The sequence below is a fragment of the Bufo bufo genome, chromosome 2 (genome assembly GCF_905171765.1).
Source record: "Bufo bufo chromosome 2, aBufBuf1.1, whole genome shotgun sequence".
Classification (NCBI taxonomy): Eukaryota; Metazoa; Chordata; class Amphibia; order Anura; family Bufonidae; genus Bufo; species Bufo bufo.
Window position 1 is genome coordinate 113,487,584 of NC_053390.1, and position 20,876 is coordinate 113,508,459.

At 42.2% G+C, this 20,876-nt stretch overlaps 1 protein-coding gene across 3 annotated transcripts in view; it reads left to right on the forward strand.

Annotated features, from left to right (window-relative positions):
* FAM169A (family with sequence similarity 169 member A) overlaps window positions 1-20,876 on the forward strand; it is a 106,424-nt gene that overhangs the window by 34,501 nt on the left and 51,047 nt on the right. For all 3 annotated transcript variants that reach the window (XM_040420188.1, XM_040420187.1, XM_040420189.1), the window contains exons 2-6: window positions 11,986-12,122; window positions 13,272-13,371; window positions 15,864-15,949; window positions 17,833-18,004; window positions 18,520-18,699. In XM_040420188.1, the coding sequence (XP_040276122.1) occupies window positions 11,988-12,122; window positions 13,272-13,371; window positions 15,864-15,949; window positions 17,833-18,004; window positions 18,520-18,699 (673 nt within the window). In that variant the 5' untranslated portion in view covers window positions 11,986-11,987. The remainder of the gene's footprint in view (window positions 1-11,985; window positions 12,123-13,271; window positions 13,372-15,863; window positions 15,950-17,832; window positions 18,005-18,519; window positions 18,700-20,876) is intronic.

Consider the following 20,876-nt stretch of genomic DNA (forward strand, 5'->3'; position numbering starts at 1 on the left):
GGCAATACAATATAGCTGTCGCTGAAATTCCTTCGACAGGTGGAAGGAGATCGGTGAGACTGGCAAAACGTAGTTTGATCTGACATGTTTTCCGTTTGGATCAAATGACGTCTGTGCTGTTTCTGGTGCTTGGCACACCTTCTTTCCCCAGGTGTGGCTATTATGGTCATTTAACCATCTCTATTTATTGTTGTTTCTCCCACTATGCTATGCGGTTTATAGATTCAGTTTGAGTTGTGGATAGCTGGTTTGTGGATCTCGGCTGAGTTCCTGGTGCTGCCATAGCCACTTGAAGTTAAGTGTTTTCTTTCCCTTTTGTATTTTGTTTAGGTTATTTTGTGTGGGGCATTTCCCTGTCATTTGTATTAAGGCCTGAGGGAGACTCCTGTTCGTCCTTCCTTTTGGAGGAACAGGTTGTCTCAGTCCTGACATTAGTACTAGGGTCCTATAGGGTAAGTTAGGATATTAGGTATTCCTGTGTATGAACTCACCTACCTCTGGGGTCTGTTTATACTGGTAGCTAGTCAGGATTTTGATTAGGGTTTTACTAGGAGGTGTCCATCTCCTTTCCCTAGTTTCCAGGCCTTATTCCTTCACCCCTTTCCCTCCCATGTTCAGTGTAGTGTTTCCCTCCCACCCCCGAATGTGACAATAGCAAGGTCCATGTGGACCACTCACGTGCGCTAACTTCCTCAGGATATAAGGATCTCTATTGAGCAGGATAGCAGCTTTTTCTCATTTCTCTGTCCACCACAGTAATATCACTGAGGTGGACGCACATGATCACTTCCATCCCTCAGCTGCCGTCAGCAGTATCTAGTGTTAGAAGCTGTGACAGTTACAGGGAGAGAGCTGCTGCAGAAAGGGCTTGTCCCTGAAAAAGAACACACACCCCTGAGAGTGGACACAGCACCTGAGCTGAAGCAGGACGGACACTCCCCTGAACTGCCAGCTTGAAATAAATCTAGCAGAGCAATTGGAGGAATGAGTATGAAGCTCTCTGGATCCATGTGACGTACAGGGCTGGTTCTAGCGTTGTCAGAGAGAGATTGTCATGTCCTATATGATGTCTGATTTTAATTTTTTACCTTAACCCTTTCCCGACTGCAATCTGTATATATACGTGATAGCTGCACATGCCCCGTGCAGCTATCACGTCTATAAACGTCAAGACAGTTCTTTAATCCAAGCGCTGCAAAGCGCTTGGATTAAAGCTTCTGCCCCCGCACTGCTGCTGTCACGGACAGCATACAGTTCAGTAATGCCGGCAAGGGACCAATCAGAGTGGCCCCTTGCCGACAATCGATCCGATTGGTTAGTCTGTGCAGACTAACCAATCGGATCGCGGCAGTGGAAAAAATGCCGGTTTCAGGCTCTGATCTGCGCTCTGCAGATCACAGCCTGAAATCAGGTAGTGTCTCTGTGGCCCCCAATCTGTGCCCCTTTCCTGTGCCCCCCGATCTGTGCTCCTCCAACACCCCCCTGTGCGCGCCTGCCCCTGATGAAGTAGTTTCCCCGTCCATATTTATGTAGTCCCTCCCTGATGCGGTCCGCCCCATGCTGTCTCCCCGCCCCTCCTGCCCCAGCCTCCCTCACCCTCAAGGTTAGCCGCCGTACCCCAATACAACCCCCCCCCCCCATTCCAGCGCTGCCCCCGATCCTGTGCCCCCGCTGTGTGTGATGGCGGCGGCTCCATTCCTGAGCCGCCGCCATCAGCAGCGAGTGTCAGCTCTATGCTGACACTCTGCTGTAACCCCATAGATGCTGCGGTTGCAGCATCCATGGGGTTAATAGAGGGAGGGAGCTCCCTCTCTGAACCATCGGGGCTGCAGCGCTGATAGCAGCGCCCGATGGTTGCCATGGCAACCGGACGCTTTGCAAAGGCGTCCGGTTGCCATGGCAAAGGCATCTGGTGCTGCCACCTACAGGGCATCTAATAGTATTATACTTTGCAATGCAAGAGCATTGCAAAGTATAGTACAGCCATCAGCCCCATTGGATCTTCATGATCCAAGAGGGACTTGATAAAAAAGGAAAGTGAAAATAATAAAAATGAAAAATAAATAAATAAAAATGTAAATTAAAAAAAGAAATTGCCTTTTCCTATAAAAAAAATAAATAAATAAAATACACAAATTAGGTGTCACCGCGTCCGTAACGACCGTCTCTATAAATATATCACATGATAGACCCAGTCCGATAAACACTATTAAAAAAAAATAAAAAAAACTGTGCCAAAAAAAGCTATTTTTGTCACCTTACATCACAAATAGTGCAACAGCAAGCGATAAAAAAGGCTTATGACCCCCAAAATAGTACCAATTAAACCGTCACCTCATCCCGCAAAACATGATACCCTATTTAAGACAATCGCCCAAAAAATATAAAAGCTATGGCTCTCAGACTATGGAGACACTAAAACATAATTTTTTTGGTTTCAGAAATGCTATTATTGTGTAAAACTTAAATAAATAAGAAAAAGTATACATATTAGGTATTGCCACGTCCGTAACGATCTTCTCTATAAAACTATCACATGACCTAACTCCTCAGATGAACGCTGTAAAAATAAATAAATGAAAGCTGTTCCAAAACAGCCAATTTTTTGGTCACCTTGCCATATAAAGTGTAATAATGAATGATCAAAAAATCCTATGTACCCAAAAATGGTACCAATTAAAACCTCAACACTTTCTGCAAAAAACGAGGCCTTGCACAAGACGATCGGCAGAAAAATAAAAAACATATGGCGTTCAGAAAACCAATCCAGCAAAATCTGCCTTCCAAAAACCGTATGGCATTCCTTTCCTTCTGCGCCCTGCCGTGTGCCCGTACAGCAGTTTACGACCACATGTGGGGTGTTTCTGTAAACCGCGGAATCAGGGTAATAAATATTGAGTTTTGTTTGGCTGTTAACCCTCAATGTGTTAAATAAAAAAATGCAATAAAATGGAAAATCTGCCAAAAATGTGAAATTTAGAAATTTCATCTCCATTTTCCTTTAATTCTTGTGGAACACCTAAAGGGTTAAAAAAGTTTGTAAAATCAGTTTTGAGTAACTTGAGGGGTGTAGTTTTTGCAATGGGGTCATTTATGGGGGTATCCACTATGTAGGCCCCACAAAGTGACTTCAGACCTGAACTGGTCCTTATAAAGTGGGTTTTGGAAATTTTCTTAAAAATTTTAAGAATTGCTTCTAAACTTCTAAGCCTTCTAACGTCCTAAAAAAATAAAATGACATTTCCAAAATGATGCCAACATAAAGTAGACATATGGGAAATGTTAAGTAATAAATATTTTATTAGATATGACTTTCTGTTTTAGAAGCAGAGAAATTGAAATTTGTAAAATTGTGAATTTTTCAAAATTTTGGGTACATTTTGGATTTTTTCATAAATAAAGGTGAAATATATTGACTCAAATATATGACTATCATGAAGTACAATATGTCACGAGAAAACAATCTCAGAATGGTTTGGATAAGTAAAAGTGTTCCAAAGCTATTACCACATAAAGTGACGCATGTCAGATTTGTAAATTTTGACCTGGACATTAGGGCATCAATGACCCTTGGTCACGAAAGGGTTAATCATGGTATAACCCCTTTAAATGCAGGCATCTAGAAGATGCTTATGAGCTGTAAGGAACTCTGGGTGCTGGGCTCCGTTATCTTATAATCCAGAACTGCTGTTTACTGCGAGACTCTATAACGCTACTCATTACTGATCAGATGGAAGCCACATGCTACTTGCATGTTTTGAATGCTCATATGCATCTTATGGATGCATGTATGTAACAGGGATTGTCTTATGACAGTCACTTAAAGATCATGAATAACATACATTTAATCAGGGGTGTCGAGACCTTTGCCTCGTATTAACTGGTTAGCTGAACTGGTAAAATGACCGGTGTCATGGGAAATATTCAACATGATACATTTTTGGATGATAATTATCAGATGTCTATGGCTAGTTTAGAGGGGTCCACCTGGCTTTTTTAGAACCTAAGGCCTCTTTCACACGGGCGAGTATTCCGCGCGGGTTGAATGCATTGCACCCGCACTGAATCCTGACCCATTTATTTATATGGGGCTGTGCACACGAGCGATGATTTTCACGCATCACTTGTGCGTTGCGTGAAAATCTCAGCATGCTCCTCTTTGTGCGTTTTTCACGTAACGCAGGCCCCATAGAAATGAATGGGGTTGCGTGAAAATTGCAAGCATCCGCAAGCAAGTGCAGATGCAGTGGGTGCGATTTTCACTCACGGTTGCTAGGTGACGATCGGGATGGGGACCCGATCATTATTATTTCCCCTTATAACATGGTTATAAGGGAAAATAATAGCATTCTGAATACAGAATGCTTAGTAAAATAGGGCTGGAGGGGTTAAAAAAAAAAATTAAAAATTTTTAACTCACCTTAATACACTTGTTTGCGCAGCCGGCATCTCTTCTGTCTTCATCTGTGAACAATAGGACCTTTGATGACGTCACTACACTCATCACATGATCCATCACCATGGTGATGGACCATGTGATGAACGCAGTGACGTCATCAAAGGTCCTAATGCTCACAGATGAAGACAGAAGAGATGCGGGCTGCGCAAACAAGTGGATTGAGGTAAGTTAAAAAAATTATTTTTTTTTAACCCCTCCAGCCCTATTCTACTATGCATTCTGTATTCAGAATGCTATTATATTCCCTTATAACCATGTTATAAGGGGAAATAATACAATCTACACTACAACTAACCCAAACCTGAACTTCTGTGAAGAAGTTCGGGTCTGGGTACCACAGTCGGTTTTTTATCACACGCGTGCAAAACTCATCGGAAAGCAATCGCAGTCAAAACTGACTGCAATTGCGTACCTACTCGCCCGGGTTTGCCGCAATGCACCGGGACGCATCCGGACACGCTCATCTGCAAGGGCCCTAATACTTTCTTCATCTCTGAGGAAGAAAGACAGATTAGTCAATAATTGCATTGCATTGCTGATGCCCCCATCTCCGCTGCACTTACAGAGTTTGTGGGCTCTTTTGCTCTGGTCCCAACCAGAAGTGTTCCCTGGTTTTCCTGTTCAGCTGCATTTATTATGCGGCTGAACAGGAAGATGAGGGAACAGGAAGACTAAGGAACACTTCCAGTCAATACCCACAGCTCCTGTGAATGCAGTGGAAATGGAGGTGCAAGGTGCAGGTAAGTATTGACTAATCTGTCTTTCTTCGCCAGGGATGATGAAAGCATATTGTTCCAAAAAAAAAGCTCAAAGAACCAATTTAACAATATGCATTTTGGAGGTTTTATTGGGTTTTATATTTTTATGAGTCTATGATGCTCTTTCTTCCTTTAGTTGCGGCTCTTTTTAGCACATGTATTTTCCCAGCCTCTGATGCTCTGCACAGTTCTCATGTTTTTGCATAGTTTTGGTTGTCTAGCTTCAGGGGAGTAAACAGGGCAGATTTTTGTGTTTTATTTGGACATTCTTTTCCACTTCAATATCCTTTCTGCATGAGGGTTTTAATGAGTGTATTTGCTCCGGGCTATATGGAACTTGCTCATCCATGCAGAATCATCCACGGCCTATCAGAGGAAGCTTCAATGATGTGATAAATATCTAAACTGACAAGCTGGTGGACAGTAGGAACAGTGAGTCACAGCTCAGTAGCAGCATTCCTAGTCACTAGTGAAAAGTACAACCATCACTGATGGAACTGCAGTGTATTATGTGGCTGAGCATGGATGCGCCATGTATGAAGCATGTATTGATTGTGTTATATGACAGTGTGGCCTGGCTTCATGTCCCTGGTGGCTCACTGGGCATGTGTTGAACACCTGGCACTTACTCTGGAGCAGCTGTGTAAGCACCTGTGAGACTATGATTTTACTTTATGTTAAAGGGATTGTCTAATCAGAGACAGCTTTTTTTCTTAATTGCCCCCCGCCCAGGGGGATCACAGCGGGTCCTGCTCCCGACACCCCTGGCAGAATACTGATTTTGTTGAGACTGCATTTCCCCTTTATGTAAGAACCTTTCAGATAAATGGCTGCCTATGTAATACAAGAATGGTGCAAGTTTGCAGAATGGGAACTGCTCAAACAGAGCAGCTTTCAGTTCTGGCTAATTTAGGGGGCACTCCCCTGTATGATAACTATGTGACCTTACAGGCCTATACCCAAGATACCCTCTTATTGGGGCATATTTGCTTCAATATATATGCAGCCAACAGGCTTGTCATATGTTTCTCATTGGTGGTTAAGTTCTTTATAGTTTGGTGGACTTGTTCTTATATGCAGCAGTCAACAAGAACAAGACGAGCTGCAGTATAAAGCATGTGGAGACTGAGCCTTTGATGAGACAAGAAGAGGATTTCTGACTACCTCATTTTCCCTGTGAACACAGATTTGTGCTAATGGAGAACATGCTAATATGCTCTGAAGCAACAATAATGGAGAAAATTCATCTGAGACCACCATTAATGAAAGCTAGAAGTCCTCGGATCCACATGTAGTATCTCAAGAGATTGCATGTACACTGCTGCTGGAAGATTGTGTGGGGGTAGATGTCATGGCGACTACAACCATCATTGACAATTTAACACTGCTGCTCTCAGGGACGTAGCTAGAACTGTGAATATGCACAAAGAAAAGTCCAGCTCAACCCAATTATCCAAACACCTGCGTGCACGGAAAAGGCTGGTGAGCCTGTATATCTTTAGTATGAAGCACAACAAAATTCCAGCACTCACGATTTTGGTAGCTAAAATCTTCGTCTTTTATTCAGGCAGTAGACAGTTTAGACAGGACATCCACCCACAAGTGTAGCAACTTTGACGCGTTTCGAACAATAGTTCTTAGTCGTAACAATGAGCTGTGTTATCTCTGGTGGTTTTATGTTGGTTTGTAGAGTAATTACTCACTGCCCCCCACCTGCAGGGCGGGGGAGCAGAGGAGGCAAAGCACACTTTAACCTCTTATTTTCCAGATGTAGCAGTGCTCATGTGTTTTACAATATGCATTGATAATTTATGCATCCACATATAGTCATCAGTTAGTCAATTAAATCAAACGTGAAATATAACATCAATAAAAACAGTATACATAATAAAATTAAGGTAGAGTATCAAATGTCGTGATAGCAGTAGAACACCACACCAGCTATATACAAACGCATCCATGCATGGATCCATATGTGACAGTGTTCCACTGCTATATCTGACATAGGCTCTTTCCCTCTCCCCGCTCCCGCTAGTACTCTCAATTGCAGTGTAAAAGGTAATATGATGCAAAAAGAGACCATTGGTCAATAGAAATACAAGAGCTCTTCTTCTTTTTTTTTTTTCTTTTTTTTTGTTTACTCTGCAATGGAACCAAATCCTCTCAAACGGCTCACTCCAACTCATGTCACTCATAGTAAAATGTGAAAGTGATAAGCTGCTACAACTGCAGGATGAAATTGAACTTTGCAAATTGTCTTTAAAACCTTTTGATTCTGGTGCTGATTTTGAAAATCTACAAACAGAAATGCTGCATAATATACACCAGATGGAAGATTTTATTACAGATATCAAACATAAAAAATTTCAAAGAGATCTCTATGATTACAAACAAGACCAAGTCTATGAATGGGGCAGAAGGGAAAATATCTACTCGACCCCAAGATCTATTTTAAAAAACAAAAATAAAAATAAAACAAAGCAAAGCAACCGCAGTTATAAGCCAAAGTCTCAGAACAAATCACCTAGGGTGAGCTTCTCCTCTGAATTAGATACCGCTGATACCTCAGATGGCTCACAGGATTCATCACAGAGTGTTCACCATGGTATGGACTATGGGGCAAAGCCCAAATTATCAGATTATAAAAAATCCCAAATTATTACTTCGGAGAATAACAAAAAGGAAGACTCCGTAACAACTTCATCTTCAAAAAACGAGAGCACCTTAACTACATAAAAAATCCGCACAGTGTGAACATATCCAATGCGGCCAGACACTTTATTTGCAAACATGAAAGCCAAGTGCGCAATTTTAAAGCTTTTGCAATAGAACAAGTGAGACTACCTAGCAGAGGAGGAGATTTTAAACGTCTAGTGAGATTGAGAGAAGCCTTCTGGATTTTCAAATTGAATACCAGGCATCCTAATGGCCCGAATATGAAAAAAGAGCTCTTGTATTTCCATTGACCAATGGTCTCTTTTTGCATCATATTACCTTTTACACTGCAATTGAGAGTACTAGCGGGAGCGGGCAGAGGGAAAGAGCCTATGTCAGATATAGCAGTGGAACACTGTCACATATGGATCCATGCATGGATGCGTTTGTATATAGCTGGTGTGGTGTTCTACTGCTATCATGACATTTGATACTCTACCTTAATTTTATTATGTATACCGTTTTTATTGATGTTATATTTCACGTTTGATTTAATTGACTAACTGATGACTATATGTGGATGCATAAATTATCAATGCATATTGTAAAACACATGAGCACTGCTACATCTGGAAAATAAGAGGTTAAAGTGTGCTTTGCCTCCTCTGCTCCCCCGCCCTGCAGGTGAGGGGCAGTGAGTAATTACTCTACAAACCAACATAAAACTACCAGAGATAACACAGCTCATTGTTACAACTAAGAACTATTGTTCGAAACGCGTCAATGTTGCTACACTTGTGGGTGGATGTCCTGTCTAAACTGTCTACTGCCTGAATAAAAGACGAAGATTTTAGCTACCAAAATCGTGAGTGCTGGAATTTTGTTGTGCTTCATACTAAACGTAGCTAGAACTGACTGGGCCCCACAGCAAAATTTTGTATGGGCCCCCCCTCCATGACTATCCTGGCATCGTATGTGTGCATATATAAGGGAGGGTTCACATCACATTTTTGCCTTCCATTTGATGTATACGTTGGAAAAAAAGGATAAAAAAAAGCGCAGCACACTTTGCTTTTGTATCCTGCAAAATCTGTATTATACGTTAATGTATAATTTTTTTATTTTATTTTTACAATGGGACTCTATGGTGACAGATGCCACTGTATGGTGTCAGTCTGAGGCATTTGTTAACATATACATTTAATGTATACATTAGACGAATCGAATAGCAAAACGTGATGTGAAACCGGCCTTAGTGTGCCATGATAGTGCCAAGTGCCAAGCACTAGAGGCAGAGAAGGGAGGCTGCAATGTACTGCAATGTACTGGCAGAGCGCACAGCCTGGTCCTGGTGATCAGTGGTGTGGACTGTATTCTACACGGCTCACTCCACAGTATCATGTACTGGAATCCACAGTAAATACTGTAAAGATATTAGCCCTGCCCCCGAATAATAATAGATTTAGTGACTACATAATCACCAACATATAGAGACTAAATAATACCACCATATTGGATAATAGCTCATACCATGAGTGGATAACAAAACACTGTAACGTTATAGATCCATATCATGACTGGATAACACCACCATACAGCGACTGAATAACCATCATACAGTTACTTGATAACCGCCATACAATGACTGAATAACACCGCCGTACATTGACTGGATAACACCGCCATACAGTGACTAGATAACACCGACATACAGTGACTGGATAACACCGCCATACAGTGACTAGATAACACCGCCATACAGTGACTGGATAACAGTGCCATACAATGTCTGGATAACACTGCCATACAGTGACTGGATAACGGCACCATACAATGACTGGATAATGCCACCATACAATGACTGGATAACGGCGCCATACAGTGACTGGATAACGCCGCCATACAGTGACTGGATAGCACCGCCATACAGTGACTGGATAACTCCGCCATACAGTGACTGGATAACAGGGTATAAGGAGACACAGTACAGTATGTGACCAGGGGCACAGTATAGAGTATAAGAGGGCACAGTACATGGTATGATTAGGGGCACTGTTCAGGCTATGGTAAGGGGACAAATTGCAGGGTATGAAGGCACAGTATAGGGTATAAGGGGGCATAGTAGAGGTTAGGAGGCATAGTACAGGGATATACCCTTATGCTCTTGTAATGTGCCTCCTACAGGGTATTATAATGGGGCATAGAGCAGGGTATAGGGCACAGTACAGGGCAGGGGGCACAGTACAGGACAGGCGGCACAGTACAGTATAAGCGGCAAAGCATAGGGGGTACAGTACAGGGCAGGCGGCACAGTACAGCATAGGGGGCACAGTACAGGGCAGGGGGCACAATACAGCATAGGAGGTACAGTATACGACGGGGGCACAATATAGCATAGGGGATACAGTACAGGGCAGGGGGGTACACAGTGCAGCATAGGGGGACACAGTACAAGGCAAGGGGCACTGTAGAGCATATTGGGCACAGTACAGGGCAGGGGGAACACACAGTACAGCATAGGGGGCACAATACAGCATAGGGGGTACAGTACAGGGCAGGGGGCATAATACAGCATAGGGTACAGTACAGGGCATGGGGGCACACACATTGCAGCATAGGGGACACAGTGCAGCATAGGGGGCAGAATACAGCATAGGGGACATAGTACAGGGCAGGAGGCGCCGAGCCGCCCCCACACTCCACCAGCGCACTCGCCACATGAATTTTTTTATTTTTTTTTAATCCTCAGCCGGCGACCCGGGCCCCAGTGGTGTAGGGCCCCATAGCCATTGCTATGGCTGCTATGGCGATCCCTACGCCAGTGACTGCTCTTGTGTCATGGTTAATCTATAAAATAATTGTATTGATGTGTATTGATTAGGAGCCTTCATTTATTTTGTGGACAATAAACTCCATGGCCTATCTATCCTATGATTGATGTTGGACCGACATCTAATTTGTTGAACTTCACCCTAAAACGCATCTAAGCTGTTGGTTTCAGTAGGAACAAACCCCTGAGTCCTGATGCAAAATCTGTAACAAGGTCCCCATCACTCTCGTGCCATCCCCATCTAAACAGAGGGGTAACAGCCTATGTGCAAGTATACAACATACCAGTGTGAATTGCCATAGACAACCACTAGTGCTAACAACTGCAAAAACAAGATGCGATAATTCGTACTGATATTTTTACTAAATTTTTGTAAAAAAAAATCCCTTTTTTTACATCATTTCGCAAAACATATCCTAAGGTCCACAACAAGATAATGTAATGCAAAAAATACGTTGGCCCACATGTAGCAATGGGAGTGCACCTAGATTCTGAAGCAAATTATGCCATATGGGGTGCAGTTTGTGGCATCTAGATTTAGTGAACGTACAGATTAACACTATGCTTTCTGTTGTTTTTGCTGTGTCACTGAGTTTACCTTACATTACAAAATGAATCTTAAAGGCATATTATCTTTTTCTGCTTCTGTGAATACAAAATAGACCAGTAATATGACAACCAAAACATGATGTCACAGTAAATAACTCTGCTTTTGTCTTTAACACATAAACATAGGAACTGTATGAAGGTTATTGGCAGGTTTAGCTGTATACACATATAAGGCTATACTAGCAACCTAGGACAGGTCTTAGCTGGCGAGCTACATTGCCAGACAAGGGGCATGACTTAATGGAAGGGTGTCTCCTAATATTCTCCATTTTGCACCACAAATCTGGTCTAAAATTCAATTTACAACTGAGCCAACCAACAATTGGTGGACAAAAATGTCTATCCCTGCACCACATTTACTATCCAGCCATTGTGATAAATTTGGTGCACGTCTAGCTAGCCTGTCTGATTCTACGTCATATACAGGCTGGATGGACATAGTAACGTCAAGATTAGACTCGTGTCTTGTGCCATGGCCCAGCCCTCGTTTGCCCCCGTTCTCACTTCCCATTTGAGAACCATGTGGGGTGAACATGAGGTTTTCTTTCTCCAGGTTGCATTTCTTCCATTTGATATTGTGTGGAGTGTTTGAGTAGTAGTGTATATAAATTATTTAGATACCGTAGTTCTTTGTGTTTTTTTCACATCTTACACATGTTTTGTGTTACTTTCAGGAATGGCCTTCCCTGCCGATCTCTTGGAGAACTGTAGCCATGATGAACTGGAGAGCCTGTCAGAGGATTATTTGTCTTACCTCCGATGTGCTGACCCTGATAATCCGGAGTATTTATCACCGCAGATTGGAAGAGAGGTGATTTGTACAAAGATTCCCCATTTCTGTAGTTGGGAGATTTAGCTTTGGACTTGATGGACTCACAGTAGACGCATCTATGACAATGCTTGCGTGTCTCTAATAGGAATTGAATCAAATGACCCTGCCATAGTGGCCAGGTAGATAGCTTTCTGCTCGTTTGCTGGGGCGGACTGGCCATAGACCTACAGTGAAATGTCCAGGTGGGCCGCTGCCCAGGGGGCTCTGAGCTCTCCTCACTGCCATGGCCAGGTACATAATGATCTGATGCTTTCAGTGGTAATTAACACTGGGAGCATCAGGTACTTATGTTTCTGGCCAGTGACTGCTGGTTCCGTCCTGAATTCAGTAGGTGATGCAGTTGATTGCTGAAGAGGGGCACAGGACCCCATGGGTCTCTGCCCTGCTATATGAGGAAGTGTAGAAATGGCACAGGGATGCAGGTGTCTCAGGCTGCAGGCTGGAAAAGGACTTTAACTTGCACTGGAGATGGTGACTTGTAACTGGACTCTGGTATTTAATTTTTTTTTCTTCTTTCCTTGGCCACCTGTGGATCATACTACATGGGCACTATAGAGGTCATTACTAGGGGAAGTCCAGGTAGCATGCTGAAGGTAGAGTTGGCTAGGTGCTGTGGCGTTGAATCCTACCTCCTAAGCACCCTGCTCCATATCTTAATTATGAACAATTGGAGGAGGAGGACAGAATGTGCCAGCTGTTGATGGCCACCACAGAACGACAGCTTCTGGGGAGATAATTTGTCCTGCTGGGACAGTATATTGTGCTGCACTACGGTATGTGGTTCTGCTAGGATGCTATTTTGTGCTGCATTATGCCACTGCTGACTCAACTCTACTTGTGTTGGTCCTACCTGCTTGTGTTGTCCAACCTTCTGTCAATTTGGACCTGTCTACAAAATGTGGGCCACTTTTAGGTTTATTTCCAGGGCCACTTAAAGTTCCCAGTCCGCTCCTGCTCTCTTGTAACCTTTCTCAAATTCCCTTTTAGGACTTGCTTACAAAAACTAGTGCCGCTGCCCTTTTGTGTGTGTGTGTATATATATATATATATATATATATATATATATATATATATATATATTTAGAGATATTTTATCAGTGGTGATCATTAATGCATGTTTTTGTCTAGGTACCAATCAGACTTAGTACAGTAGGATATGTCCCACTTTATGGAGGAGATCAGACACACAAAATCCTGGCTCTTTTTGCACCCGAAGATTCATTGACAGGTATGACTTTATGTAATGACTGTATCGTGTGTCTCTTAATTGAAATAGACAACTTTCAATGTACAATAGACCACTAAGATTTCAATAATTAATTAAATATTGAACTATAGCGTTTATAAATTCAGAGGTCCAGAGGATAACTAATCGCCCCCCTCACTGGTTCCGACACTTTTGCCGGCGAGAATAGTGCCACATTCACCACTGTTCATGTTGTCAAAACAATGGTTGCACCCCAGTATTAGGGAACAACCACACGGCACGGTCGTGATCCATTCAGGTTGCAGCCAGCTGCCGTCAAGAACCGCCCGGCCAATTAGTAAACTGCCTGATATTTAACTGAATTCTTAATGGCCATGTGGCACTTTCAAAACACGTGACCATTTGGAATTCAGACCGTTTACACAGCTCAGTCTTCATTAGATAAATATTAGGTAGCTGCGGCCTAGTTCTTGACCAAAGCCTAAAGTTGTTCGTCCACGAGATCTACTGGCACTCTAATAGGGGTAGTTTCAATCTCCACAGAGTTCTGCTTTAGGGAAAATAAATATTGTACATGTTTTGTTGTCTGGCCGAGTTGCCCTCCTCTTCACATGGCAAAAACACTTACATGCTCAGTTGATCCAAGCATACATGTTGAGGGAGATAGATGGTGGTTATATCCCATTGCTACATGCCCACCTTTAATATTACGCATCATTTCATGGAGAGAATAAGTTGTAGCAGGAAAAGGTAGAAAAATACAGCAAAAAACAAAAAAGAAATATGTAGTTTATGGGAATAAATAATCAAGTTGTCGTTTTTTTAGACTGAGGCTTTATGACCATCTTAGCCACAACACTCGTCGCGCAACCAAGATTGCTGAGTAGCAGTGCAGCCATCGAAGTGAATGAGGTCACAGTGCGACTTGTAAGTTGCAGCAATCACAACCCCAGAATCAGAAAAAAATACAACACTGTTGGATTCTTTGCAATTCTTGGGTTGCGGCAATTAACTTGTTGCTCTGCGACACCATTCAGTTCAGTGGCTGCCCTGCTATATAGTTATCTTGGTTGTGCTACAAGTGTCATGGCCAAGATCGCTGTGTAGCCCCAGCCTTACAGATAAGAAGACTGGTGGGAAAACATGTAGATTCATGAATAATATACTATTATAGTATACAGAATAATGTCTATACAGTGTAGGGTTGTTGCGGGTATCGAAATATCGATACCCAATCGATACTTTTGTCCCGGTATCGATACGATACCGGGATTTGACATTTATCGATACTAGGCTGCCCTACTGCACAGCCTAGCATCAGAGAACATGGAGCGCACTGCTGTCAGCGCACTCATGTTCCCTCAGCAGCACAGGGGAGAAGGAGTCACTCACTCCGTCCCCCCTGACTGTGCTGCCGCTGCTGCCAATAAGAAGAGAGAGGGGCGGAGGAGGGGCGGGAGCACTGTACCACCAATGATAGTAGAGGACCTTTCACAGCCAGGGAAAAGGTGAGGTTTTTTTCTCCGTGGCTGTGACGCTCTGTACTACAGCCAGGGAGAATGAACGCCCATTGAGAAAAAGGGCAGTCTCCTCCCCATTGCTCAGAAGCTTGCATTTAGCATACAGAGCAGGAGAATATACGGGGGCCATAGCGGGCGAACGGAGTAAGCGCAGTGAGATCCCTGGGCGCCGCGCTACATATCCTGATAGTTAGTTTACAATATTTGGACCCATGAAAGGTCCTCTTTAACCTTTAATACAGGAGGCGGGTGCCGGCAGCAGAATCACATAGCCGGCACCCTGCCGCTGATCTGCACCCGCCTCCTGTATTAAAGGTTAATTATCATTGGTGGCGTAGTGCGCCTGCCCCCCCCCCAGTATTAAAATAATTGGTGCCCTCCCCTTCTCTTCATTGGTGGCAGTGGCAGCTTCTGATCAGAGCCCCAGCAGTGTAATCCTGGGGCTCCTCCGATCAGGACACTATTGAAGCCCTGGCTGCCATGGTAAGCTCCCTGCTGCTGTGTGTACTATGCACAGGACAGCAGGGAGAGTGTGAAGTCCTATTCACCCTGATAGAACTCTATTAGGGTGAATAGGACAAGGGATGAAAAGATCCCAGGTTATAGCCCCTAAGGGGGCTAATAGTTATTAAATAAAAAGTAAAAAAAAAAAAAAACTAAATGTTAAGTATAAATTACCCCCTTTCCCAATTTTACATATAAAATATATAAACAATAAATAAATAAACATATTACATATCGCCACGTCTGAAAAGTCCAAACTATGAAAATATAAAAACAATCTCCTATGCGGTGAACACTGGAACAGGAAAAAAAAAAACTGCGCGATTCGCCATTTTTTTTAAATGCGGAATGCACGTGGCTTTTTTGGTGTTTTTTATTTTTTCGCATGGCATTGAATGGTATCGCAATACTTTTTTATGGTATTGAAATCGAATCAAAATTTTGGTATCGCAACAATACAGTGTGATATATGTTGTTACTCCTCTATAGCTGTGGCACTGTATCTTGGTCACCAGTGGTGGACAATAGATGACGTTGTTAGGACATCAAACTCCTCTCGAGAAGGCCTTCAGCAGGTAAGAACTGGGTGATAATCTACTGTTTACTCCTTAAAGGGATTGTATGGTTTATCAGACATACAGGTGAAACTCGAAAAATTTGAATATCGTGCAAAAGTTCATTTATTTCAGTAATGCAACTTAAAAGATGAAACCAACATATGAGATAGACTCATTACATGCAAAGCGAGATATTTTAAGCCTTTATTTGTTATAATTTGGATAATTATGGCTTACAGCTTATGAGAACCCCAAAGTCACAATCTCCGGTACCCTTTGCTCAGGGGGTATGGAATAATTAGCTGACTAGAGTGACACTTTGAGCCTAGAATACTGAACCTTTTCACAATATTCTAATTTTCTGAGATTGTGAATTTGGGGTTTCATAAGCTATAAGCCATAATCATCCAAATTATAACAAATAAAGGCTTTAAGTATCTCGCTTTGCATGTATCTCATATATTAGTTTCACCTTTTAAGTTACATTACTGAAATAAATGAACTTTTGCACGATATTCTAATTTTTCGAGTTTCACCTGTATCTTCAAATACCCTATTACATAATTCAGAGTTTTCAGAGGGAGTCATTCATTCAGGACCCTTCTCTTTTGGCTAAAGTGGAAAATGGCTAAAAAGAATGTCTCTCGCTCTGGAGGACACAGCAAGTCCATGCTAGTATTTCAGGAAGTCATAACCAGTAATTAGTTGGATAACAGCCCGTCAGTTTTGATGAGAACTTTGAACTGATTAATCTCCTATACCGGGAACACTTCACAGCTGATCGATGGGTGTATGAGCAGCCAGACACCGGTATCAATGGTTTACTGGGGAGCCCTTCTAACAAACAGGTGTTGATCAAATCCTACAGCCTCCTTAAATGGGTTATCCCATGAATAATGTAAAAAAATGAAAATAAGACATCACATAGTACATGACAACCTCATTCTAACTAAGCTAGAACCAGCCCGGTACTTCACATGGATCCAGAGATCGCCACATTCATTGCTCCAAATGTTCTGATGGATAGTGATGTGGCAGATTTTAGAACATGTCCTATTCTGCTCTGTATTGTGGACAAGAATAGCCCTTTCTATTGACGGCAGCAAGAAAAATGTGTAATACACACAGAAGGTATTTGTGGATCCGTTGTTTCCAGACTGAAATACAGACATGGCCATTGTGCATGATTCCTAAGTGGCTGATTTATTGACTTTTAATAGGGCTTTATTTTCTGAGAAATATGTTTTTGATCTTTATAATCTCCCATGTATCTCCTATTCATTGGGATGAAAAAGTAGATATGACTTTGATAAACTTTTATCACCAAAAGTCAGATGAAAGAATAACATTAGTAATAAGATATTTACAGACACATTTACAGAGGTTAATGCAGGGGTGTAGCTATGAGGGGGGCAGAACTTGCTTTCGAATCCAGGTCATGCAACGTGAAGGGGCCCAAAAAGTCTTTCTACACCATGAGAGGATACCAGTATGATGCATTATAGTTACGGGCCAATTTGCTTCATGTTACTACTGATGAGCGGCATAGGCAATATTTGAATTCGCAATATTTCGCTAATTTTTGGCCGAATATTTGCCATAAATTCGAGAATTCGTGATCTCCAGTCATTGTTTACTTGATTGCGAAAAATCAGCAATGTAATATATTCGCGATAAATTTGCGATTATAATATTCAACACTATTCGCGAATACGAATATATAGCACTATATTATAAATATTTGCGAATTCTCGAAGTGGCGATATTCGCGATTTAAAATTCGAATATTCGTGCTCAATACTACATGTTACCCCTCTCAGTTATGCAAATTACACAAATACTCATGCAGCACCGTGAAAAGGGAAAGCTTGAAGTTCATATGTGATGGATCTTGTTTGCAGGCCAGGTCTCTTGGAGAAAGAATTGTTCTATACGTGCTAAACCGAATTATATATCGAAAGAAAGAAATGGAGCGGAATGAGGTTCCCTTCCTGTGTCACAACAGCTCAGACTATGCCAAGATTTTGTGGAGGAAGGGGGAAGCCATTGGATTCTATTCTGTGAAGCCTTCGGGTCAGTATTTTTTTCAGGTGGAATAATTATATTATGCCTTTTGTTTGTCTATTCATCATAATCCTGATGGGAAATAAGTCACTGCAGCAGCCAGTCATCGGCTGCAGCGGCACATGTGGCTTAACTAAAAGCTTACAAGAGGGGAATGTAGTCTGTCAATGGCAGTGGGGACCAAAGGAGTTGGAACCCAACAGCGGGAAGCAGGTAAATATGATTCCCTCCGCAGGTCCGGTGAAGTAAGTGGTTTGGCAGAAAGGCCCCCAAAGCTGAACAACCCTATTAAGTGGTTAGCCAAGCGTGTCTTTGCATATTGAGGGCATAGTAAAGCCTGTATTACACCTGCCGATTTTTTTTTTTTTTTGACAGATGAAGTTGAATGTGATTTGTGAAATTTTTTTGTAGAATAATAATAATAATAATCTTTATTGATATAGCGCCAGCATATCCTGCAGCAATTTACAATCAGAAGAGTCTTGTACGAATTCCCTTTAAATTGTTTTATATTCATTTACCAGGAAGTATGTGCACAGCATATCTAACACAAAACTACACGCTCCCAGTTCTGGACACGATGTTTGTGAGAAAGCGATATCGTGGTAAAGATTTTGCTTTACAAATGCTTGAAGATTTTGTTGACTGTTTCACAGAAGACTCACTTGGACTGAGGTATCCTCTGTCATCGTTAATGTATACAGGTAACCTGCCGCTATTTACATGCATCCCACGTCGTCTGTGTTAAGCGCTTCGTTTTTTCGATTTTGCATTTCTTGGTCATCTTGCAATTTATGAACCTTGACATCTTTTTATTGATGCTAATCCAAGGGTTGACAGAGAAATTAAGAGTATGCACAAGCCAGGTCTACCTGACCTATATTCCTTGGGATGTAGACCCTGTAAAATGATCCCCTAGATCAGCGTTTCCCAACAAGGGGTTCCCCATGGCAAGTCCTGTCACCTTTACAGTAGGAAGGCAAACTGATTTCAGCCTGGTCAAAGATGCTTTGCAAAACAGTACAAATTCCTTAGCCAAATTCTAGTGTTGGACAAGAACTAGGGAGCAGATTGTGTTGCAGAAAATTTTTGCAACTGGAATTCAGTTCCTTTCATCTAAATGGGGATGTTTTGTTGTTATGATTTCTGCAAGCCTCGTTCAGATGAATGAAACTGGATTTTCAGTTCCAGAAATTTATTGCAACTAAATCTGCCGGGTGTGAAGGCACGCTTATAGAACTTTCAGCTGCCCCTACACCAAGCTTCTGTGAGGCAGGAATAGCTTTACAGTGACCCCTAAAGTGCATACGTTTTAATAAGTTTGGGAATCACTGCCCTAGTTGCTGGTAAATAGCTGGCTTGTGATAGAGCTTCATGATGGTGTTTTTCTGTGAAGGTCGGTGGCATTGCCAGCCACCATGCTCGTCATGCTAACCACCATTTGTTTATGATTCCCATGGCAGCTGCAGTGCTCTCCATAACATCTACAGTGCTTACCTGCTGGTCTGGTTTCTATTAGTCTATCGTGCAATTCTGATATCTGCACATCAGCTGATTCCCTGCTAGTATTCAGTTGTATACAATTCAAAATGGCAATTTCCATCCTGGAACACTCAAAATACCCAGGGTATGTGCCCCTGTACCAAGGCCTAGCGACTGCAGTGCCCAAGAGGACTACTGCATAGGGTTAGTTACTGCTAAAAGGTTTAATTTAATGTTGTTGAACCACTTGTTTATTTATGCACTGTTTATACCTAATGGCAATGAGTGGTCAATATATTGTTAACAGTGGCAAATTTAGTTATTTAGTGGAGTCATATGGTCCCTTTATACAGGACGTCGATCTAGCAAATTGTCGGGAAGGAAGCATTCATTCCTGATAATCTGCTGATCGGTAGGTAGCGGAGGAGACTAGTGCATTTACATGCACCGATCTCCTCCAGAGTATGGGGAGGAGCGATCGCTAATGCCATCACTCTTCCCCATACTGTCTCATTGTTTCCCGGCGGCAGATCGTGTTTACACAGCACCGCCATCCACTGGGAAACGATGATCTTTTGTGCTGCATTTATACCGTAAGATCATTGCTAACGAGCGTTACTAGTAACGCTGGTGATCGATGATAGTTTCAATTGTTGGCCCGTGTAAATGGCCCATTAGTTGAGCAGAGCTACAGGAAGGATGTGTGTGCGAACTCCTGCAGACTAGGCCTAAGTCTAGAGAACATTTCACTCTGAGACTACAGCTACCAAAGAAGAAACTTTGCCCCCAGTCCAGAACCAGTCGAGATTTTATGTAGAAGGAAATTATCATACAGTTGTGCAATAATATCGTAATTACGTAAATATATTGCTGTATGCTTATGCTGAGCCATCAAACATTTAAAGGCTATGGACACCTTTTGGGGGCAATTTTTATTACTCATTTTGAGCTAAAAATCATTTTATTCAATTGGTCTTTATTAAAAATGTTGAGCCCCTTCTCTGTACAGCCTTGAGATTCTCTAGCTCTGTATGTTTCCTGTCAGGCAGCTCCGCTGATGGCTCCTGGTCTCTGACCTTATAAACACTCATAATAGCTCTGATTCCCTGCTAGTATTCAGTTGTATACAATTGAAAATGGCAATTTCCATCCTAGAGCAACCAAAATACCCAGGGTATGTGCCCTGTACCAAGGCCTAGCGACTGCAGTGCCCTAGAAGACTACTGCATAGGGTTACTTACTGCTAAAAGGGGTAATTTAATGTTGCTGAATTAAATGTTGTGATTTATTGTTGAAGCACTTGTTTATTTATTCACTGTCTATACCTAATGGCAATGAGTGGTCAATATAATGATGAACGAGCGTGCAAAGGGCCCATTAGTTCAGTAGAGCCACAGGA